This window comes from Leptodactylus fuscus, chromosome 5 (genome assembly GCF_031893055.1).
Source record: "Leptodactylus fuscus isolate aLepFus1 chromosome 5, aLepFus1.hap2, whole genome shotgun sequence".
NCBI lineage: Eukaryota > Metazoa > Chordata > Amphibia > Anura > Leptodactylidae > Leptodactylus > Leptodactylus fuscus.
Window position 1 is genome coordinate 8623188 of NC_134269.1, and position 25683 is coordinate 8648870.

Here is a 25683-nt window from a genome sequence, read left to right on the forward strand (position 1 = left end):
TTTGGAGGAAGAAGGAGGAGGAGTACAACTCTAAGAACACCATCCCAACCGTGAAGCTTGGGGGTGGAAACATCATACTTTGGGGGTGCTTTTTACAAAGGGGACAAGACGACTGCACCATATTGAGAGGAGGATGGATGGGGCCATGTATAATGACATTTTGGCCAACAACCTCCTTCCTTCAGTAAGAGCGTTGAAGATGGGCCATGGCTGGATCGTCTAACATGACAATGACCCGAAACACACAGGAGTGGTCCCGTAAGAAGAATTTCAAGGTCCTTGAGTGTCCTACCCAGGCTCCAGACATGAACCCAAGCAAAAATCTTTGGAGGGAGCTGAAACTCAATGTAGACCAGTGACAGCCCCAAAACTTGAAAGATCTGGAGAAGATCTGTTATGGAGGAGAGAGCCGAAATCCCTGCTGAAATGTCTGCAAACTTGGTGAAGAACTACAGGAAACGTCTGACCTCTAATTGGAAACAAAGGTTTCTGTACCAAATATGAAGTTCTGTTTTTCTATTGTATCAAATATTTTTCGGCTTATAAGACGCCCCCCCCCCCCATTTTGCTTCCAAATTTTTTGGGGAAAAAGTGTGTCTTAGTCCAAAAAATACGATACCTACTTCATTCAATAGAATGTTTTAAATATTCTTTTTAGATTCCGTCTTTCACAGTTGATACCTACGATAAAAATTACCGACCTCTCCGGTCTTTGTAGGTGGTAAAACTTGCAATATCGCCCTTGTATCTTCTCCCCACTGTACATAGGGCTTTCTTTATACGTCACGGACGGCTGTTTTAGATACAAGGAAGTAATTCTATACTGTAAGTGACAAAAATCAGCAGGTTACTGTATATAGTGTCAGCCAAGTAAATATTGCACAAGGAGCAGACAGTGGAGCTGTGATTTGTAGTTCCTGTGCGGGACGTGATGGCCCGCGGCTCGCCCTGTCATCCACGAAACTTCTGTTTACACTTTCAATGAAGAAATAGGCATGGCAGAAAATTGCTCAATTTACCCAAAAAAGCAACATCCTGAAGAAGTGCACCTGGACGCTGTCTTATTGGAGGAGATACTTCCCGGCAAGTCCTCAGTCAGGTGTTTATTTATTTGGCTCCGGAGATTAGATTCTTGGCCAGCAGATAACTTCCATGAAATGCCAGCCTTGTGCAGAATAGAATGATGCCTTTCACTGCCTGCTTATAGAGTTCACCTGCAAGCTTGCACAACTCGGAGCTTCTTGGATTAGACCATAATACGTCATGGTGGCCACCACCACAAGATGTTCAGGACAGGGAGCCTTAGTGAGTCATAGACAAAGGGACAAAAATCTCAAAAAGATCTCTATCTCTACTGTAGGCAGAAGAGTATGTACGAAACTATAGGTTGTGTTTATGTTCTTCACACGATATGTTTAAAAAGGCATTCCCATCTTGAGATGTTTGGGACCCACGCCTACATTCTCAAGAACGGACACCCTCATCTCATGGCTGCATGCAATGGCACGGTGACTGTCCGTGCACATCTCGTTTCTTTTAGCAAAATATGTCCTTGTCCGATATCTACATTTTGCTCATGTCACCGCCAGCGAAATCTAAATTCAAAAAGTTTTTTGACTTTTTATTATATCTTTTTGGGGGGAGGTGAAACGGCAAAAAAAAAAAAAACTATTTGTCCATTTAGATTTTTCCCCACGAGTGTCACTGTATGGGATTAAGATTGAGCGATAAGATCGGATTCTGATCGGTGATCGAGTAGATTTCACGATCACGATCGGAATTCCAATCCCAATCTTTTCCAGCAGGATCGAGGTCGGAGGTTATCTCAAGATCGGCTCAACCCCAAAAGTGACTTTTCCCATAGAGAAGCATTGACTAGGATTGAGCGATCGGGATCGGAAAAGATCGGATTCCAATAGGCAATCAGGTAAATTTCATGATCGCGATCGGAATACCGATCCCGATTTTTTCCAGCGGGATCGAGGTCGGAGGTTATCTCAAGATCGGCTCAACCCCAAAAGTGACTTTTCCCATAGAGAAACATTGACTAGGGTTGAGTGATCGGGATCGGAAAAGATCAGATTCCAATAGGCAATCAAGTAAATTTCACGATCGCAATCGGAATTCCAATCCCAATCTTTTGCAGCAGAATCGAGGTCGGAGGTTATCTCAAGATCAGCTCAACTCCAAAAGTGACTTTTCACATAGAGAAGCATTGACTAGGGTTGAGCGATCGGGATCGGAAAAGATTGGATTCCGATCGTCGATCGAGTAAATTTCACGATCGGGATCGGCTGGAAAATGATCGGAAATCGTATTTTAAAATCGATCCTGAAATCTCAAGATCGGCTCAACCCTATGTGGGATACATATTTTTACTGTATGGGATAATTTTGTATATTTAATTTCTACTAATTTTTGTTTATTTTATATGAAATTGGAGGATTTAAAAATTTATATATATTTTTATATTTTTTAACATTTTTTAAAACTTTTATTTCTAGATCTCTTTGGGATCTTGAACCTTAGTAGGTCTGATCGTTTATACAACTGTATTGCAGTATATTGTAAACCACATTCACTTCTACTACACGGTGTATTGATGATAATGGCCTTAAAGGGGTTGTCTAGGATATAGAGCAACCTGTGGGGCAGCTGGGGAAGATGTAAAAGAGAAATAAAAGAGTATATTCACCTCTATCCGCTGTCCTTTGTCTGCCACCGATCCCCTTTCTGTTGTATGTCGTGGCCACAGCATTGGGGTCCTGAGCCTTTCCTGACCATTGAGTCTAATCAGTGGACTTAGCACTCACTGGTAAGGAACTGAGGACATATGTCAGTGGCATCACCAGAGATGAGCAAATTTTTCAAAATTTCGATTCGGCCGATTTGCCGAATTTGGGTAACGATTTTATCCAAATTAATTTGCAGTGAATCATGTTAGCCCCTTCCTGACATCCGCTCTAATAGTACAGCGCTGCCAGGAAGGACTTCTCGCAAACCACGGTGGAAACATGGTGCACACACAAAAAACCTTGCTTTGCGGATGTCAGCCGTATGTAATGGCTGACACTGTCCTCTAACACTCCCGGTCAGAGCTGAGCACCGATCGCTGGAGATACCACAGTGCATCTCAGGGATTTTATTATATATTGGGGTCCCAATTGCACCCCATGCAACTTTTTCAGGGGGTATCGCTGCTCCTATTCAGCAGCCCCGGGTCTTAAAGGTGATTTAAATTTTTTTTTAAAAAGTACTGATACTCACCTGTCCTGGGCACAACATCCACTCCGGAGCTCTTCAGTCTGGTGTTTGAGGTCCTGCTCTCCAGACGCCTGTGATTCTGCCTCAGTGGTCATGTGGGACGTGATGATGTCATGATGCCTTATGATGCTGAGCTCAGGACAAGTGAGTATCAGTATTTTTTATTTTTAATTACCTCTCCTCGGCTGGCATCTAATGAAAAGGGCTATCCCCAGGCCCCTCTCCATTACCAGTATGTATAGCGGTCGGGGAACTGCTATCATGGTAGCATGGGGCAATCCGGTGGATGCCGCAGTCATGTTTGACCGCGGCATCCACGGGGTTAAAACCCCTAATTGGAGCTTTGAGATTCGTTACCATGAAGTGTGAGTAAATCTGAATTCAACGCAAACTGAATATTCGGATCAAATTCCACTTTGTCAACTTCGATTCGCTTATCTGTAGGCATCACCAGTTTTGGACCAATGAACAATAGACAACATCTACAAAGCGCGGTCGTTGTTACAGTGTAGCAAATCTCTGAGCAAATTTTCAACAGAATGCAATGTTTCTTCTTCTATATTATTTTTAACCTAGTTATGAAATGTATATAACGTAGACAAAGACAGCCTTAAGACACAAGAAGTGCTTCTCAGGTCATAGAGAAAGAAGGTTCTAGAAAAGCAATGACTTCAGTCCCTGGGTAATCATTAGCCCAAGGCCAAGATGCACTGCATAGTCTGTACTTGTATGTCCTATATGTGCTTATCTCTACCCAAGCAATAAAGAGTCCATGAGCAGCAGTTTGTGCTCCAGAGCATGCGCTTCGTACTCTTGGTGGAGATAGAAGTTATAGACAGCTGCCTTGAAGGCTTTGAGGTCTTCTGGTCAACTACGTGTTCTTCTCTCTCCTCTTCTCTAATTAAAGGTTTTTTTTTGCTTAGGACCATAACCTGGATGATGTACCCTTGGCTTTGCCCATCTGACATCCAGGACCCCTGCTGATCATCTGTTTGCTGATCATCTCTCAGGCCAGTAACATCATTGGCCACATAGTTTTGCTTCAACTCAATCTTAACTGTAATACCAAGGATGGCCACTGTAATATTTACAGCACTGTGCTTTATAAGTAGTGAAGAAGCTACAGCTCTTGTCCAAATGAATCTGAGTCTGCAGTACCAAGCATAACCACTATAAAATGTTCAGCGCTGTGCTTGGCAAACAGTGAAGAGGCCACAGTGCACACTTGAATGCTGGCGGTGCTGGGTGTTGGAACCCAACTGATATAATAGTAAAGGTCTATCCAAAGTATAGGTCAAATATTTAGCTCTCAATGCCCTCACCCTGGTTCTGTGCCCTAAATAGGGTTGAGCGATCGGGAAAGATCGGATCCCGATCGGCGATCGAGCAAATTTCACGATCAGAAAATGATCGGAAATCAGATTTTGAAATCTCAAGATCGGCTCAACCCTAAAAGTGACTTTTCCCATAGAGAAGCATAGACTAGGGTTGAGTGATCGGGATCGGAAAAGATCGGAGCAAATTTCACTAGAAAATGATCGGAAATTGGATTTTAAAATCGATCCTGAAATCTCAAGATCGGCTCAACCCTAGCCCTAAATAGTACAGAGATCAGCATCAACCCCATACAGCAGATCCACACCAATTGGATATTTAGGTCCTAGGATAGATCCTCAAAGAATCTCAGACAATCCCTTTAAGCCCTGGAAAACCTCTTTAAGGGGCAGATATACATTAGATAAATATTGTCAAACCAAACTGAATGTTTTTAGTAGGTCCATTTAAAGTCTAATGGGGTCTCCCGACTGTTCCATTATGGAGGATGAATATCAACATGCCCAATCTATTGTACCCAAGGAAGATGAGTTGCTGCCGGAGAGGTCAAGCGCCTGCTTCTCCCCCTCTACTCCTTGAAAAAGTATGTAAGGATATCATGAAATGGGGGTTGTCAATCGTTTTGCCTCTGGATATTCTTGTATAGTCAGTAGGGCCGCACAGACGAGCAGAACAATGTGTACTGACAACCATAATGTCACAAAGTCAACGTCTTTAGATTTTCTCATAATAAACAATCAAGAATCTTAACAATTTTACAACTCCACCAATGTTAGAAATTTCTCGTACGTGTATTACCGGAACACATTCTACTCATGCTTCCTCCCCTTCCATCTTAAAGGGGTTTAAAAATTGAGAAATTTATCAGACATGTTCCTTATTTCTTCTGTTATGGGATTGCCACTTAAGGAAATCCCAAGGTAAGGGAATTGCTGTTTAAGAAATTCCTAATGTGCTGCAAGTAACTGGTAGAACAAAGACGGCAAGTATGATAAACTACCTATAATCCATCACCACCCTAGATCACAGAATCTAAAGTCACCCATAGGCCCCATTCATACGGGGAGCGGATTGGCGGATTTTGGTCCTGAGAGTGTAGGCTCAAATGAATGGGCCTAGTCTCGAGGGTGCTGCCGCGAGATGGATACCAGGGCTGAATCATCAATGGAGTCCGCCTGAAGGGCGCACTGCTCGTTTCTGTTTTTCCGTGAGCCGCAACGTGCCGCTCACAGAAAAAAGTAAGCTGGCAGTCTACATAGACCTCCATTGTGAGGGGGCGGATTATGGCGTGGATTCAGCGCCATAATCTCGTGTGAACGGGGCCTGAGGTTGTTATCCGAGCCCGACACAAGACAGGATGGACTTCTTCAGACAAGGTGGTGGAAAACAGAGAAAGTAAAACACAAGCCACAAACCAGGAGAACATGAGAATATCCCCCCAAAAAAGCAGAGGAATACCAAGTCAGGGTCAAGTCCAGGTATTAACGCCTAAAGCCAAATCAGTATAGATTGGATAACCAGGAAAGTAAGACAAAATAAGTAACCGAGGAATCAGCAGAAAACAAGATAAGTTCTGAGAACAAAAAGCCAGAACATAAATGTAATCACAGGCAAGTGATAGGTCTCAAAGCTAGATGTATATACCCCGCCTAAGCTCAGAATTGGACAGTGAAGCAGCGGTCTGATTGGTTCGGTGTCTCAAAGCTCTGAATGAGCAGAATCAGCCAGAGTTTGAGTAGTAGCCACAGCAATCTTAAAGGGAAGGCAGTGAGCATTGCTGCATGAAAGGAGTGATGAATGCAAGTAGGGGATGCAGCACCATTGATATTGAAATTCCTAAAATATTAATTCATGAAATGTTTTTGCTTTTAGTCCACTGCCTAAACTCTTCCCCCAACTTTCTTCATCCACTCTCACTTCCTGGAATCTATGCGTACAATTCTTGGTTAATTGGCTGGAGATAGCGCCACTTGAGATGTAAATAACTCACTTCTCCTGGTGGAGAGCACTATTTCAGTTTGGCTTTGTTTGCTCTGGGTAAACCTGCTAAAACTTTCTACAGAACGACCAAGTTTTGAGTCAACAAAATTATCACCCAAGTAACTATTCGTTAAACATCTCCGAGTCATTACTAAACACGAAACGTCCAGAGGAAACTCATGATGTACGGGAAGGTTAGAAATGCTGACAGTGTATTTATTTTTTGAAATTTAAATCAAATTTGAAATGTAAAATTTAAAAATTTTGCTTTCAGAATTTTTTTTTTAAATATTGTACCGTGGAGCGATGTAGGATATTTCCCATGATGTGTGGTTTTCTGCATGCCCATCCCATCTAGAGATGGGAGTAATGCAGAGCTGGTTTCACCCAGTATGTTCCAAATTGCTCAGTTGTTTAAGAAACGGAACAGAGATTATAGAAACATTCATAGGAGCCCTAAGAGTAGGCTGGTTTTGTCCTAGAGAGCTACAAATTGGATAAATATGTTCTTAGGAGCCCTAAGAGTATTCTACACTATGTTTTATAGATAGGTATCCTAGTAGAGATGAGCGAACACTAAAATGTTCGAGGTTCGAAATCCGATTCGAACAGCCGCTCACTGTTCGAGTGTTCGAACGGGTTTCGAACCCCATTATAGTCTATGGGGAACATATACTCGTTAAGGGGGAAACCCAAATCCGTCTCAGGAGGGTCACCAAGTCCACTATGACACCTCAGGAAATGATACCAACACTCTGGAATGACACTGGGACAGCAGGGGAAGCATGTCTGGGGGCATAAAAGTCACTTTATTTCATGGAAATCCCTGTCAGCTTGCGATTTTCGCAAGCTAACTTTTTCCCATAGGAATGCATTGGACAGCACTGATTGGCCAGAGTACGGAATTCGACCAATCAGCGCTGGCTCTGCTGGAGGAGGCGGAGTCTAAGATCGCTCCACACCAGTCTCCATTCAGGTCCCACCTTAGACTCTGCCTCCTCCGGCAGAGCCAGCGCTGATTGGTCTAATTCCGTACTCTGGCCAATCAGCGCTGACAAATGCATTCCTATGGATTCCTATATCCACACTCGGCTCTGCTATATCAGATGGGCTGACCGGCACACAGTGTAGTTGAGCAGAACTGGCTCAGCACTGCTACCAATAGGAATGCATTGGCCAGCCTTCGGCCAATCAGCGCTGGCTCTGCCGGAGGAGGTGGAGTCTAAGGTCGGACCTGAACGGAGACTGGTGTGGAGCGATCTTAGACTCCGCCTCCTCCAGCAGAGCCAGCACTGATTGGTCGAATTCCGTACTCTGGCCAATCAGCGCTGGCCAATGCATTCCTATGGGAAAAAGTTTATGTCACAAAAATCACAATTACACACCCGATAGAGCCCCAAAAAGTTATTTTTAATAACATTCCCACCTAAATAAAGGTTATCCCTAGCTATCCCTGCCTGTACAGCTATCCCTGTCTCATAGTCACAAAGTTCACATTCTCATATGACCCGGATTTGAAATCCACTATTCGTCTAAAATGGAGGTCACCTGATTTCGGCAGCCAATGACTTTTTCCGATTTTTTTCAATGCCTCCGGTGTCGTAGTTCCTGTCCCACCTCCTCTGCGCTGTTATTGGTGCAAAAAAAGCGCCAGGGAAGGTGGGAGGGGAATCGAATTTTTTTTGAGTTTGCCACGTGATGTTCGATTCGAATCGAACACATCGAACAGCCTGATATCCGATCGAACATGTGTTCCATAGAACACTGTTCGCTCATCTCTAGTATTCTACACTATGTATTATAGATAGGTTCCTAGGATCCCTAAGAGTATTCTACACTATGTTTTAAATCAATTTAGGTTGTGGTTCAACCTGAAACAATTCTTGGTCCCAAGCCACCTGAACCTTAAATCCTTAGTTGTTCACCCATCTCTAATCTAACGCAGCACAATCTTTATATCTATGGCCATTAATTTCTTAAGAGAGTGTTCAATGGAATAAAATATGCTTCAAAACACACAGTCACAAGACAAATCGTACTTTGTTATGGTACTACGGGATATAATATTTCATTCAATGTACACGGAAGCTGGAAAAAAAATACAGAATGGGGTGAAATTAGAGAAAAAGTGCATTTGCGCCACATTTTTGGGGGTCTTGTTATTATGGCTTTTACTGTGGAGCGATAATGACATGTCAGCTGTATGGAATTGCCATATTCTGAAGCCCGGACGTTTTCTATATTTGCACATACAAGGCTACATAAGGCGGCTTTTCTTTTGCAGGACCAGACGGACTTTTTATTTATACCATTTTGGTGAACGTCTGATGTTTATTTTGATTTGTTTTTGTTCATCTTTTATATCTGATAAAGGGGCTGAGCTGATCATATATTATTTAACATTATTATTACTATTATTTTTTTTTAACTTTTATTTTCATATCTCCTTTGGGGTCTTGAACCTCAGGGCCCAATTATTAATACAATAAACTGCAATTTTAAATGTAAATCCATAGAGTACTAGGTCAGGCTCCTTATGGCACCCATGTGATTTGGGTGAATAGATACCTTGTTCAAATGTGACCGAGGTTGACGACTGCAATCAAAATGGGCTTTTAATGCAGGTAGTAGCAATAGGTCACCCCCTGTGGTAGAATAGAAAAACCACATTTCTTCCTATTCAATAGTTGGTAGCCCCCAGCAGACGCTTCCTTACAGATGGGATTGATGGACACAATACTCCCGGCTGCCTGGTGACACTCCTGGTGTATGTGAGCCATTGGTTGGGTGCGGTATTTCTGGCCAGCACTCGTCGGTCTCTATTAGAGATGAGCGAACACTAAAATGTTCGAGGTTCGAAATTCGATTCGAACAGCCGCTCACTGTTCGAGTGTTCGAATGGGTTTCGAACCCCATTATAGTCTATGGGGAACATAAACTCGTTAAGGGGGAAACCCAAATCCGTGTCTGGAGGGTCACCAAGTCCACTATGACACCCCAGGAAATGATACCAACACCCTGGAATGACACTGGGACAGCAGGGGAAGCATGTCTGGGGGCATAAAAGTCACTTTATTTCATGGAAATCCCTGTCAGTTTGCGATTTTCGCAAGCTAACTTTTCCCCATAGAAATGCATTGGCCAGTGCTGATTGGCCAGAGTACGGAACTCGACCAATCAGCGCTGGCTCTGCTGGAGGAGGCGGAGTCTAAGATCGCTCCACACCAGTCTCCATTCAGGTCCGACCTTAGACTCCGCCTCCTCCGGCAGAGCCAGTGCTGATTGGCCGAAGGCTGGCCAATGCATTCCTATGCGAATGCAGAGACTTAGCAGTGCTGAGTCAGTTTTGCTCAACTACACATCTGATGCACACTCGGCACTGCTACATCAGATGTAGCAATCTGATGTAGCAGAGCCGAGGGTGCACTAGAACCCCTGTGCAAACTCAGTTCACGCTAATAGAATGCATTGGCCAGCGCTGATTGGCCAATGCATTCTATTAGCCCGATGAAGTAGAGCTGAATGTGTGTGTTAAGCACACACATTCAGCACTGCTTCATCACGCCAATACAATGCATTAGCCAGTGCTGATTGGCCAGAGTACGGAATTCGGCCAATCAGCGCTGGCTCTGCTGGAGGAGGCGGAGTCTAAGGTCGGACCTGAATGGAGACTGGTGTGGAGCGATCTTAGACTCCGCCTCCTCCAGCAGAGCCAGCGCTGATTGGCCGAATTCCGTACTCAGGCCAATCAGCGCTGGCCAATGCATTCTATTAGCCCGATGAAGTAGAGCTGAATGTGTGTGCTTAGCACACACATTCAGCTCTACTTCATCGGGCTAATAGAATGCATTGGCCAATCAGCGCTGGCCAATGCATTCTATTAGCTTGATGAAGCAGAGTGTGCACAAGGGTTCAAGCGCACCCTCGGCTCTGATGTAGCAGAGCCGAGGGTGCACAAGAGTTCAAGTGCACCCTCGGCTCTCCTACATCAGAGCCGAGGGTGCGCTTGAACCCTTGTGCACACTCTGCTTCATCAAGCTAATAGAATGCATTGGCCAGCACTGATTGGCCAGAGTACGGAATTCGGCCAATCAGCGCTGGCCAATGCATCCCTATGGGAAAAAGTTTATCTCACAAAAATCACAATTACACACCCGATAGAGCCCCAAAAAGTTATTTTTAATAACATTCCCCCCTAAATAAAGGTTATCCCTAGCTATCCCTGCCTGTACAGCTATCCCTGTCTCATAGTCACAAAGTTCACATTCTCATATGACCCGGATTTGAAATCCACTATTCGTCTAAAATGGAGGTCACCTGATTTCGGCAGCCAATGACTTTTTCCAATTTTTTTCAATGCCCCCAGTGTCGTAGTTCCTGTCCCACCTCCCCTGCGCTGTTATTGGTGCAAAAAAGGCGCCAGGGAAGGTGGGAGGGGAATCGAATTTTGGCGCACTTTACCACGCGGTGTTCGATTCGATTCGAACATGGCGAACACCCTGATATCCGATCGAACATGTGTTCGATAGAACACTGTTCGCTCATCTCTAGTCTCTATCTCCCAGTTTCGGGGGTCTGCCAACTCGGGGCACATTCCGACAATCACCGCTCACCTTCCGCTTTGTAATCACATAGTCCAATGATGATTTTGGGTAATTCAGTTTGCTTGCTATCTGTCCCTTAAGCATCGACCATTTCTGTGGTACCCCACAATTACCCCTTTCTCGAAATCAGACAACTCTGCACTTCGTGGCATCTTCCTATTTAATGCCGGAAGTCGTTACGTACATCAGGACCACAGATATCTTCATTTGCATGGGCGTCCAAATACTTATTGGTAGACAGTGTATCTGCCGTGTAGTGGTGACGTACTCCCTATATAGAGTTCCCGTAGTAATGACCACCAGAGGCTGTGAGATGGTGGACGTACTTTTCCACCCCTCTACTTCCTAATTTCACTTTCATGTTCTTCTCTCCAGACCATTATGTCTATAGTCCATGGTGAAACAAATAAAAGAGAAGAAAATGGCCTTCACTAACTTCTCATGCTCTCTAGAGGGTATGGGGTATGCCATCGCTTCTTACAACCAATGGCCCCATAGAAAGTCTGAAACAGTCACTTATAAGTAGAAAAAGAGAAGCTCACGGATTGTCGTCACATCTTCAAGAAGCTCATAGCAGGTAAAAAAGACTATAGCAGTAGCCAAGTAGACAAGATCACGGGCAACGGCTCTTTCACATGTCCACACTTCTTCTGGCCCGAAATTGTATAGAATACCATGTGACCCCCTCCCATAAATGATTGCCCAAACAGCAGAACTTATCCTACAGAAGTGACCATTTCCATATATAAATCCCCTTTTGGGCTGTTCTTCTTGAGACAAAAGTCTCTTCTTCTTCTGTAAACTTAGTTTTCACCAAAACATGTTATAAGGATTTGCCACGCCTGAACTTAAGGTCTGAACAACTACCAGGCTGCAATGGGGGTGAAAAGTTTGATTTTACTCCATCATTTATGTGGCGTTTCCATACCATCACTATTCGGGTCTATCTCAAAGCAATTCGCCAAATCTCAGATACATTGTCTCTCCCGATCACTTAAGGTCTAGGCTGGCTGGAATTTCACCTTCCTTTCTGTCTTTTTGTTATCAAAAAATTTGAAAAGATTCATCAACTGCCTTATAGAGATCAACATCGAGCTGAGTTATATCAAAGGGCTCGGGTAAACCAAAAATGTAACCCCATTCGAAAGGAGGGATAAACAGCACCGGGACGTGACAGATCCTGTTGTATAATCCTGGTTGCAGTTGGTAACGTTACGACCTCCATGACACCTGGGTTCTTTTCCATCCTCTTATCGATCTTCTTCCTCTTTTCTCCTGCACCTCCTTGTTCTTCTCCTCATTGGAATCGCAACTCTCAGATGTTATTTTATTTCCCTCATTTGGGATTTGATCTTCAGATACCCTGGACTCAGACTCTGTTGTCCTATAGTCCATGGATTTTGGTGGTCCTTTTTTTCTTCATCCTTTTTTCCACCCAGAAGAAGACATGTCCATTGTCAAAGTCCTGTTTATCCCTTAAGAACTTGTCTTTTGGGATGGATTTGAAGAAAAAGTTCATTTGTGTGTGTTTTTTTTTTTATTTATTTGACCCTCTAGGGGTCTTTAATCCCAGGGGGGTCTGATCACTAATGCAATGCATTACAATGCTAATGCATTGCTAAAAACGGCTGTTCTATTGCAAGCTACATAGAGTAGCCTCTAATAGAATCCATTGAATGACCCTTCACAAGTCTCCCCGCTGTCATGGCCACAGGATCCCGGATTTAGAGCTTGCTCCGGGAGCCGGCAATCTCCGGGAAAATGGTGGCGCCTAGGCGTTGCCAGGAAAATGGTGTCTTGATCAGCTGTAACCGAGGCGTGTGGAGTTAATGTCCATGATCAGTGCGGTTACTGACCGTGGGCATTAGCGCTGGGTGACTACTATATAAAACAGTAGTACAGTGATGTCGAGTAGGGGTTGAAGAGGTCTGTTACTGCTACTAATAGGTTAATTACTGCACCCAAATACCTTTAGTAGTGTTTTGAGTGATGGTATCACTGGGAGCTCCTGGCATTTTCTGCATTTGTTTACCTGTTGTAGCTTCCTGTTGTTTTATCCAGCAACTACCATGATGCATTGCTAACACACTCCCTCCCCCTCTCATTCCTCCCTCCAAATCCCTCTCTCCTCCCCTCACACCCCTCTCCCTGTCTTCCTAACTAGCCCACCCACTACTAGCTCTTCCCAACTAATTGACTCAGCCCCTCCTCCTCTTGACATCTCCCGGGGCCTGCACAATAGAGTCAGAGTGCTGACATTATGCTGTAGCCGGTATCTCAGCTCTATTGCACAGGTGTGGGAAGCCTACCATAACCAGTGTATATCGGCATTATCAGAGGAATCACCCGGGTGATTCCTAGTCAATTATTTCAGTTTTAGAGGATCACTAAGTTCACAAAAGAAAGAAGACACTTGTCTCAATAAGAAGGAAAGTGGAAATACTCACTTCTGCTTCACTAACCAGAAGAATAAGTTCTGCTGTTCGGGGGGAAAACCTGGGCGATTCAGTAATTTTTGCAATATATTATACAACAATAACAATGGTACCATTAGAAAATATAACTTGTCCTGCAGAAAACAAGCTCTCATACTGCTAAGTGAATGGTAAAAGGACAAACTTATAGCTTTTGAAAGGCAGGGAGGAAGAAACAAAAATGGTGGCCGCAGAAAAGGGTTGGAAGAAGATGACAGTAATATTAGCTAGAAAAGAATATTAATCTATGGAAAGTTCAGTTTTGGTCTATTGGATGTCATCAGCAATGGACAGGGATCTTATTAACAGTATGAGATGGAATGGATACAACCTCACAAGGGGTCTCTATCATCAAAGGGAATGTAGGAACAACTTGGGTAGACAACTAAGATGCCAAATCTGTTTTGGTCTTTTGGATGACATCAGTATACACCTGAGATGTGATGAGACGTATGAAATACTGGGGACTCATTGAAATACCAACTCTTCTCTGGAAGAGTCAACTAGAAGATAAGAAGACCTCAGGTTGGAGGCCATTTTCTTATGGGGTTGGTCTCCATGGACATTATTTTACTCCACTTTCTCCCCACCGAGGTAACACAATTCCCATGATCATTGTTGGTGATAAGTGGATGATATTCCTAAAGACCTCAAACATCTCCCAATAAAGCCACTAAATTTTTTTAGATCGATTTCAACCTTCCTTTGGTCTTTCTTGAGCACCGTGACATTTCTTCAGCCCTCCACCAAGTTAGAACATAACACAGCGCTTGCGCTCATGTATACAGGTGATGGCGGTACATAAAGGTCTTTATTAAATGTGATAAGTTGGTAAATAAATCCCTTTTTCCGCCAATCTGTCCCGTGAGACTGTGACCCAGGTCGCTGAACCAGCTGAGGGTTTGTTTTACTTTCACAGGATTGTTTGCACATAGGCTGCCATGGTTGGCAAAGCCGCACGTGCAACTTGTTTATGAATTCTGTATCAATGAGCTCACAAGGTAAATGTCCTTTATGTGAGTGTGAAAAAAAGTTTAAGAAGTGAGGTAGAGCGTCCACACTTTATGTGGCAGAAGGTCCACTGGGATGTCCACCTACATGGAAGATTGCCCACTGGGGTGTTCTCCTGGCCAACAGATGGTCCATTTGAGTATTTTTCTGTTGGCAGATATACTATGGGCAGCGGAGATATTAGAGTATATTCCTTTCTGATAGAATAGCTATTGGAGTGCTTTTCATTCTGGCAGAGGAGCTATTGGAGGATATTCCTTTTTCACAGGAGATATTGGAGTATATTCCTTTCTGACAGAGGAGCTATTGGAGTGCTTTCTATTCTGACATGGGGTCATCGGGCCCCCTCCATTGTGATGGAATGTGTTTTAATGACTTCCCATTCTTATAGTTCTGCAAAAACTAACATACCATATATGCGGGTCATAAACATAAAGAGGAACTTAAATAGCAAAATGCTAGTGCTACTCTCTGCTAGATGTTTTCTTATTACTATATAAGCAGGTTCCCTGGGGCGCCGATGATTACATTGCAGAGCACAACAGGGATCCTGGAGCCTCTTCTATCTGTGTCTGTGATGTCTCTGATTGCGCTCTACTACTGCTACAGTGTTGGCCAAAAGTATTGGCACCCCTGCAATTCTGTCAGATAATACTCATGTTCTTCCAGAAAATGATTGCAAGCACAAATTCTTTGGTATTATCTTCATTTATTTTGTCTTCAATGGAAAACCACAAAAAGAATTGTCAAAAAGCCAAATTGGATATAATTCCACAGCAAACATAAAAAAGGGGGTGGACAAAAGTATTGGCATTGTTTGAAAAATCATGAGATGCTTCTCTAATTTGTGTAATTAACAGCACCTGTTACTTACCTGAGGCACCTAACAGGTGGTGGCAATAACGAAATCACACTTGCAGCCAGTTGAAATGGAGTAAAGTTGACTCCACCTCTGTCCTGTGTCCTTGTGTGACCACATTGAGCATGGAGAAAAGAAAGAAGACCAAAGAACTGTCTGAGGACTTGAGAAGCAAAATTGTGAGGAAGCATGAGCAATCTCAAGGCTACAAGTCCATCTCCAAAGACCTGAATGTTCCTGTGTCTACCGTGCACAGTGTCATCAAGAAGTGTAAAGCCCATGGCCCTGTGGCTAACCTCCCGAGATGTGGATGGAAAAGAAACATTGATGAGAGATTTCAACGCAAGATTGTGCGGATGGCGGATAAAGAACCTCAACTAACATCCAAACAAGTCCAAGCTGTCCTGCAGTCCGAGGGTACAACAGTGTCACCCCGTACTATCCAGTGTCAGCATCTGAATGAGAAGGGACTGTATGGTAGGAGACCCAGGAAGACCCCACTTCTTACCCACAGACATAAGCCAGGCTGGAGTTTGCCAAAACTTACCTGAGAAAGCCAAAACCGTTCTGGAAGAATGTTCTCTGGTCAGAGGAGACAAAAGTAGGAAAAGGCCTCAACATGGAGTTTACAGGAAAAAAAAGAGGCCTTCAAAGAGAAGAAGACGCCCCCTACAGTCAGACATGGCGGAGGGCCCTGATGGTTTGGGGTTGCTTTGCTGCCTCTGGCACTGGACTGCTTGACCGTGTGCATGGCATTATGAAGTCTGAAGACGACCAACACATTGTGCAGCATCATGTAGGGCCCAGTGTGAGAAAGCTGGGTCTCCCTCAGAGGTCAGGGCTCTTCCAGCAGGACAAGGACCCAAAACACACTTCAGGTCAGCACTAGAAAATGGTGGTGAGAGAAAGCCCTGGAGACTTGTAAAGTGGCAGCAATGAGTCCAGCCCTGACTCCCATAGAACACCTGTGGGGGAGGGGGAGAGATCTCTTGGTAGCAGTTTGGAGAAGGCCCCCTTCACATCTCAGGGGGGACCGCGAGCAGGAGCCAAAGAAGAATGGTCTAAGATTCCAGCAGAGCCTTGTAAGAAACTCATTGCTGGTTAGCGGAAGCGGTTGTGCGCAGTTATTGTGTCTAAAGGTTGTGCTACCAAGTATTAGGCTGAGGGCGCCAATACTTCTGTCCGCACCAGTTTTGGAGTTTTGTGTAAAATGATCAATGATGTGACTTTTTTTTCATTTTCTTTTGTGTTTTTTCATTGCAAGCAAAATAAATGAAGATATTACCAAAGAGTTTGTGCTTGTAATCATTATCTGGAAGAAGACGAGTATTATCTGACAGAATTGCAGAGGGGACAATACTTTTGGCCAACACTGTAAGAAATTGTATGGCAACTTGCCATGAATTACCAAAAACACTGTACATGAGCAGAGTTAGTCATGTGACCAAGAGTGGGAGCATCGGCATGGGAGGCAGAGTAGTGGGGTTGAGACAATCTTGAGATTTCAGGATCATTTTTAAAATCCGATTTTCAATCATTTTTCAGCCGATCCCGATCGTGAAATTTGCTCGATCCCAATCGTTCAACCCTACTGAGGAGCAAGTTTTCCGGCCTCCCCAGATATGTGCTATAAGGTTAGTCATCAGGGCTCTGGAGGCCTGGACTTATATTAGTAAGAGATCAGATAACGGGCTAAGGAATGTCTTCTTGCCATGCTTTGGTCTAGCTGTGTCAAACCATTGGTGGCATTGTCTGCCTCTTACATCCGGCTGTTCTCTGTTTTTGGTGCTGTGCCTTTTTATCATCCATATTTTCCGAGCCATTGATCCGATAGATCTTGAACGGCATCCAGTTACCGTGACTCACAATTTCGAGCTCTCCAGGTCTTGGCTGGTGATTGACCAGACACAATGCTTCCTTCCACCTGCGAAAACAGCTGCTCTAGAATTTTGTTACAAATCTCTTTACATTGTGAAAGAGCCAAATATTTCTTAAACTTCTATTCATAGCTTAAATTACCAGCTGTTCCTGCAACAATAGGTAAGAAGATTAATTGTGACATCTATATGTACCGAAGGTCCCATTGTCTAACCCATGATTTGGCTGCTATCTCGGTGCTTTAAGAATACGGCTCAGGAAAAAAGTTAGATGTTCAGGTCATGAGATAATTACATAACGTTGGCTCAGATACAAAGTATTTATTAATGAACATCAGGAGGAGCAACAAGAGCAGAAGTAATCTCAAAGGCCAAGTCCACACAGACCGTGGTCATGATGAGGTGGTGGATGGTGCTACCCAGATGCAGGAAGATATGTACTAGGTATTAGGAAAAGTCAAGGTTCAATGGCAGATATGGACCAAAGGAATCCAGAATAATATGGGCCTCCTTCTCTAACTCTTAGACTTCCGGATGTCACCTATTGCCCAGAGATGATAGAAGAACAACCATACATTGTCTTGGCACATTGAACGCCCTGCTTTTGAGAAGCTCAGGAACGCGTGGTGGAGTGATATGTGATATGGAGGAGTCAGTATCACCACTTGTGTAGGTACCCATTCTCCTGATATCTAGCAGTATGACAACTTCTTTTGCAGACATTGCATATTTGGTTATGTATGGTGCACTCTGCCATAACTTGACAGGGAGAACCTTAACCCCGGGGGCTGCTGTAGGCCAAAACTTTGAAGGTGGCTTTCCTTAAAGAGGTTTCCAGTAAAATTGGAAAACCATTGGGCTCGGGGTTGGGTTAACAAAAAAGGAAAGGAATAATCTCCTATCCACGGTCCTCCATTGTGGCATGTGTACCCTGTGGCATGTGTATCAGGTGACTTTTGTGGCCAATCACTCAGCAGTCACATGTTGGGTACAGGTAATGTCACTGCTTATACATCACTAATATACAACAGACACCTGAGCCCATTCAATTGTAGTCTCACCAGTGGGGGAATGGGATGGAATGGGGGACCCGATCCCACAACTGAGAACTGAGGGTAGATGAGTATGAGAATACACTACCCACTACCCTCCCTGGCAAACATTAGACATACCATCCAGACCAAAGTGAAAACCAGATGTTCAGTGGGCTATGACCAAGGATATAACAAGTAACCAATGGACCACTCTCCACTTAAACCCCTTTAAATGACTTGAAATACTTCTGATGACTTTTCCATTTCACTCACCCTACTATCATCATCAATTACTGACTGCACCTCACCTAAAATTTATGGTTGGCCCAACTGGCTCTTTGGGGCCATAATATCTTCTCTACCTAATACCCTGGCCATGACTCTCCACTTTGCTAACTCTGCCTCTGAATCCCTCATGGGACCAGCAATCATACATGATGCCATCAAATAACCATGGAAGGCCAAAATGAGAACCAAGTCCAACAAAACTGGGACAGACACCAGGTCCACAATCATGATCTTATGAGGACATTGGTTGTCTTTTCAAGGACTTGATCATATGGTTGAGGTATGTTTTATTATTATTGCTTCGTCTGGGACACGAGTTGAGGTTGAACAATGGATTATAAGATGGTGAACATCACCTATGTAACAGGTCAGTCACTAACTATCCCCTACCCTATGCTTTTCTTAGTCTTGAAACCTTCTAGTAGGTTTTTGTTCTTGCATATTCCCAGTAAGTAATGAATTTAGTCGTCGCTACCTGCGTTTCTGATCATTTTGAAGACATCATCCTTCATGATCATACTGAAGACACCGTCACTGCCCTGTATACACAGATAAAGTTCTGAGTAATCCGCACTATTACTGCTGGGACTTTGAACTATGATCTTATATGGTAAGCACTATCTTGTCTTTAGTTGTTGTAGTTCTTATCCTACATTTCTGAGTGTCGCCAAGTTATATAGTGCAGAAGTCCGGAGAAAGAGAAGAGGTTTTACTGGAAAATCCGTTGATGGACAATATGAACTTTATGAGTGCGACTGTTCCTCGTACTACACCTCAACCATTGAGTTGAATAGACTGAGATTCTGCACAAGGAACAGTCACACTGTTGGTGTAGCCAATACTATGGATACTATGGCTACTTTCTAGGGCTTGTAAGATGGTGGCCCCCAGTAGACGTGTAGCTTGAAGCTCCTGGGTCCTGATACAAACTCTGTAAGGGGGCTCCAACCTAAAATTTGCCTTTTAGAATAGTGGTCTATTGTATGTGGCAGAGGGACCCATGGGGCCCCCTGTGTTCAAACTGCTATTTCTGTGCCCCTTATAGTTAGATCACTGGACCACAGAGTATTTTTATCTGGTGGACTCAGGGAACCTCAGTCTAACACTGAGTTCAGTAATACCATCATAAGATGTATCAGGTAGAAATAAAAAGTCATGATGTGGCCAAATGTCAAACTTTAGGGTCAACTGTCCTGGTAATCAATGATGTGATCAGAACTAGAGATGGGTGAAACGGTTTGTACTGAGCCGGGGTCGACCCAAATATTCCAAATATTCTACACTATGTATTATAGATAGGTTCCTAGGAGTCCTAAGAGTATTCTACACTATGTTTTATAGATAGGTTCCTAGGAGCCCTAAGAGAATTCTACACTATTTTTTATAGATAGTTCCTAGGAGTCCTAAGAATGTTCTACACTATGTATTATAGATAGGTTCCTAGGAGCCCTGACAGTATTCTACACTATGTTTTATAGATTGGGTCCTAGGAGCCCTAAGACTATTCTACACTATGTTTTATAGATTGGTTCCTAGGAGCCCTAAGAGTATTCTACACTATGTTTTATAGATAGGTTCCTAGGAGCCCTAAGAGTATTCTACACTATGTTTTATAGATAGGTTCATAGGAGCCCTAAGAGTATTCTACACTATGTTTTATAGATAGGTTCCTAGGAGTCCTAAGAGCATTGTACACTATGTTTTATAGATAGGTTCCTAGGAGTCCTAAGAGTATTCTACACTATGTTTTATAGATAGGTTCCTAGGAGTCCTAAGAGCATTGTACACTATGTTTTATAGATAGGTTCCTAGGAGTCCTAAGAGTATTCTACACTATGTTTTATAGATAGGTTCCTAGGAGCCCTAAGAGTATTCTACACTATGTTTTATAGATAGGTTCATAGGAGCCCTAAGAGTATTCTACACTATGTTTTATAGATAGGTTCCTAGGAGTCCTAAGAGCATTGTACACTATGTTTTATAGATAGGTTCCTAGGAGCCCTGACAGTATTCTACACTATGTTTTATAGATAGGTTCCTAGGAGTCCTAAGAGTATTCTACACTATGTTTTATAGATAGGCTCCTAGGAGTCCTAAAAGTATTCTATGCTATGTTTTAAGCCAAGTTAAAATGAGGTTTGTACCAAACTTGTAATACCCAAAAATTAAGTCATGAAAAATTATCTGAGCCAGCCAAGATGGAACAAATCCTGAGGGGTTCATATACCTCTAAACAGAACCAGGGTAATTGATATCAAGTCTGAAATCAAGGGGTTGTTGCAGGTAGTGGAGTCCATGGTTTGTATTAGGGGTCAGAATAATTCATTCAGTAGACTTGTTGACCAAGATGGTTCAAGTTGCCAAACTAAATGTGATATTCCCTCTTATAACATTCCCTTTATATAAAGTCTATTACGTTTACAGTTACTTATCTGGCCCCAGTACTTCCACACATCAGACAACATGAATTCAAGATGCATCAGCTGGAAAACAAAGGTCAGGATATGGTCAGATATCAGTTCCAGCTGGGTCAACAGTCCAGGTCCCCAAGGATGAGGTCAGAGCCAGGGTAAAAGCAGTTGTAATTATAAAGTCTGAGATCAGGGGTTTGTTGTAGGTGGTTTGGGTTGAACTTGACTGTCTACTGTTGACAAAGTCAGTTCAATTTCCAAACCTAATGTGTTATAACATCCCCTTCATAGTAAAAGTCTATTACATTTAAAGTTACTTAATTGGCCCCAGTACTTCAACACACCATAGAACAGACTCAATGCAAGATTCATCAGGCCAAGACCAAGCCAGAAGTCAATGTCAGACAAGAAGGGTCCACCATCCAGGCCACCAATGGTGAGGTCAGAAACTAACCTCTACAATTTTAAGTTATAAAAGCTCACCCAAGATGGAGGACTGAAAAACGCAATAAAGTCAACTCCGACTGTAATTTCTATGACAGTTTTACATACTTAGAGAATTTTTGAAAAAATTTTTTCCACCGGCTATTGAAACTGGGAAGAAAAACATTACCCATCCAGGTGTTCACGTGCTCAGTCGAAACTGTACTATCTCTCAAATTCTATTAATAGGAAAGATCCTTTCCACCATGCCGGGGCTCTACACGCTGTGAAGCTGTAGACTTTGTACACCTGCAGAACTCAGGCTGCCAGTTCAATATTTGCAGAACAGTATAGATCTACAGTTGTGTTCCATAGGGTAGCAGAGTCGTAATCTTCGGAGCAGAACCACAATGGTTTCCCTACAGTGAGTGCATGAGATCTGGTCCTTAAAGTCAAGTTGGAGACCCATCTATATCAAAATATATACAGTAATGTGTAAAACTTTTTGGGAGGGGTGGAAAAAGAATGTTTTTGGAAATAGAAGGGATGGAATAAAATAGAATAAAATAGAAATGTAAATACCAATCAATATTTGGGAACATAGTAGATAAGGTCGGATAAAGATACAAGTCCATCAAGTCCAACTTCCGAGTTGATCCAGATTAAGGTAAATCCATTAGGGTGATTATTATTGACCTACCTTCCTTCCTGAATCCAAATATGGCAGTTGATCCCTAGAGCAACATCCCAAAAATTTCTAGTCCCCATATCTTGTGATGTTCTAAAAGTCATCCAGGCCCGTGAACTTGAAGTCCTGAAGAGTTGGAGGACTGGATTACAGGATGTTAGTCTTAGGTTATTGGTAGGGTTGAGCGATCGGGATAGGATCCCTATAGGTGATCGAGCAAATTTCAGGATTGCGATCGGGATCAGCTGGAAAATAATCGGAAATCGGATTTTTAAATCTCAAGATCGTCTCAACCCTAAAAGTGACTTTTCCCATAGTGAAGCATTGACTAGGGTTGAGCGATCGTTATCGGGAAAGATTGGATCCCAATCGGCGATCGAGCAAATTTCACGATCGGGATCAGCTGGAAGATGATCGGAAATCGGATTTTAAAATCGATCCTGAAATCTCAAGATCGGCTCAACCCTAGTTATTGGCGGTAGAGGTGGGGAGGGGCAGTGATATGGAGAGCTTTATAGATGAGTGTGAGAGGCTTATATTATATGGTGAACGGGCAACCATTGAGGGGCACAGACTGGAGATGTAAGGAGGCAGCTAGGGCCCCCTTATTGTACTTAGTGTCTGAACATCAGCCTATTAGTTACTGTACTGTCCCATAAGCCCATTTGTAGGGGTAAGCCCGTCAATGATAAGCTGCCCAACATCCTTTCTGGAGAGGGTTGCCTCATATTGGTTATGACGTACATGGACAACCAAGTCCTTCTAATTAAAGAATATCTTTCACCAACTCCAACTCCAATATCTGCTTTTCCTCTGATTCCATCACAGTTGGAATTTTGTCTCGAGCCCCCACCATTCCTGAGCAATTATTTCTCTTAGATTCAGCACAGTTCTGTTCTCTATTGACAGGTGGGTGGTCTTAGGTTGGAGTAGAAAGTCAGAGACCACCCACCTGACTGTATATAGCATAAGTGTGGTGTGTGTACTGGCGCACGTTGGGGCAGCTTGTAGACAATTGGGGACCATGGTCAGACATGTCATACATAGGCCGGCCATGGTCATGGCTACAAGGTAGAAGACATGCTGAGTGCCTGTGCCAATGTTATGCCTTGTAAAGGAAGCGGAGTGTCACGTATTGGTTGGGACAGAATTGCTAAATTAAGTGGTGTTGGTACATATTGCCAAAGGCAAGAGAAAACAGAGTATGCAGAGATAAAGTGTACGTACATTCCTATAGACTGATCTTTCCGCACCTGTGAGCCGTATGCAGCACAGGTACAACGTATCGGTGCAATGCAGAGCGTTCTGTATCAGCTGTTGTCTCCTATAGGTGTGGTGTAAGAGAATGCTGAGGAGGAGCTCGGGGCTTACACACCTTCACATAGCTGTTCTCTGTGTAGCAGAGCTGGCAAACAGAACAGAACATCTCTACTTGCTCTGCATGACAGCAGCCGATTTGCCAGCCAGGGAGTCTATGACCAGACTAGAGGTTTGAGGGACAGAAGAACCAGAGGTTGAAGGACAAAATAAGTTAACAGGAGTAAAAAGGTCAGTGTTACAGAGCTGAAAGTTTATTGACAAAAAGAGGAAAAGGTCATAGGAGCCGAAAACAGATCATTAGAGTTCAGTAAAGCAGGTCAGACCTAAACAAAGACCGGAGGTGGTCAATATCTGTCAACGTGGATGGTAGACCAGCAGTAGAGACCGGGAAAACAAGACCCTTTCCAGTTCATTTTCATCTTTCCAACCGCCTACAGAGATGTCTGCTGTTGTGGAGACAGTAGGATTCTTCTTTGGGGTCATAGGCTCCACCATGTTGGGGATTACGCTCTTTAATGCCAACTGGCGAGTGTCAACTGTGGACGGGAACGTCATCACAACGTCCACCTTGTTCGAGAACCTCTGGATGAGCTGCGCCACCGACTCCACAGGAGTGTACAACTGTCGAGACTTTCCATCTTTACTGGCTCTGTCTGGTGAGTTGTCCTGAGGGCTGAGACTTCTTGGGGTCATATATGTTTTTGAGGGTGGATTTGGGTCATTTATGGTTGAGGGTACAGAAGCCATCTGTACTTAAGACTTTGGTGGACCAATCAAGGATGAAGATTTTGTAACTTGAGAGTCATTCCACTTTGAGGGCTATGAAATTATCCGAGCTTGGGGCTGTCAATGTTTTTGAGGGGTTATGGTTTATCAGTATTTAAGGATATGTCTGGTTTTGAGGGGTTAAGGTTCTCCATTGGTTGACCTAGATGTAAGGAGTAGATGAATGATGAAAAAGTAATGACCACTTGTGGTCCAATGGTAAGGGAGAAGGCAGATCATAGAGGAAATCACAAAAATTAGGTAGGTAACCATATGGAAGATGAGTTCCTGGGAAGCTATGATGGGTATTAACCGTACGGAGGAGATCCTAATACTGGAAATGGAGACCTATTTAGCTATATACCTACTGTATATATCTATATATATATAGGGGGTATTTTGCACCCTGCTGGTTGTTTGTCTCCTCATTGTACATATGTTAAAGGTACAATTAAGATTCAGGAGGGAAGATCCCAAGAATGACAGGGCGCAGTCTGAAATTAGTAGGGGAGAGATCAGAAGCCATGTCAGGAAATATGTCACCACTGATCGAGTACTTGAGGTTTGGAACAAACTTACAGCTGATGTAGTTGTGAAATGCACAGTAAGTGAATGTGACGTGAAGCATGGTCGGGGATAGACATGTCCATCCTAGGGTACAATGTAGTAATATAAGGGTAGGGGGCGCTTTATCTACCAGTGCTCAATGCAGTCTATGTTTCTGTGGGTCTGGGTGGGTGACATCATGATATTAAGTACAATATACAGATATGAGGAAAACAATATCCGCCCTCTGTGAGTTCTCTGCTTTTATATGTCAGGAATAATAATAATAGAAAATCTGGTCCTTAGAAGGTCGTAAAATTAGGTAACTCCAGCCTCAGATTTAGGACAGATTCAGAACAACATTTAAACAAGTACACCCCTTCTGCTTCCATAGGAATTAAGAGGGTAAGTAGCAGCCCAATCCTGCTTATCAAATGCCCTTGATGAATTGACCATCAGCAAATGTGACCACCATTGTAAAAACAGAAGATTTGGCAGTTTGCTGGTCTAGGACCTTCAGGCTTGTGTTAACACAGGAGGAAAGACATCAGCAATGATCTTAGAAATGGAATTGTTGCTATCTATCAATCTAAGAAGGGTTATAAGGTCATTTCCAAATAATTTGAGGTCCATTATTCTACCAAACAATGGTAGTGTGGAGGGGAATGATGTGGGTTTGTCTTGTAGCTTCTGGACCTTGTAGTCATTGAGTCAACCATGAAGTCCTCTTTATAGCAAAGTATTCTAGAGTCACTTGTGAGGTCATCTACCCAACACTTGTGAGGCCACCTACCCAACAGCTAA

At 43.3% G+C, this 25683-nt stretch overlaps 1 protein-coding gene and 1 pseudogene across 1 annotated transcript in view; both read left to right on the top strand.

Moving 5' to 3' along the window:
• LOC142204380 (NACHT, LRR and PYD domains-containing protein 12-like) overlaps positions 1–25683 on the top strand; it is a 997553-nt pseudogene that overhangs the window by 249076 nt on the left and 722794 nt on the right.
• The window catches only part of CLDN15 (claudin 15), a 58691-nt gene continuing 56690 nt past the window's right edge, over positions 23683–25683 (top strand). Inside the window, exon 1 of the mRNA XM_075275970.1 lies at positions 23683–24224. Coding sequence (XP_075132071.1) covers positions 24008–24224 — 217 coding nt within the window. The 5' untranslated portion in view covers positions 23683–24007. The remainder of the gene's footprint in view (positions 24225–25683) is intronic.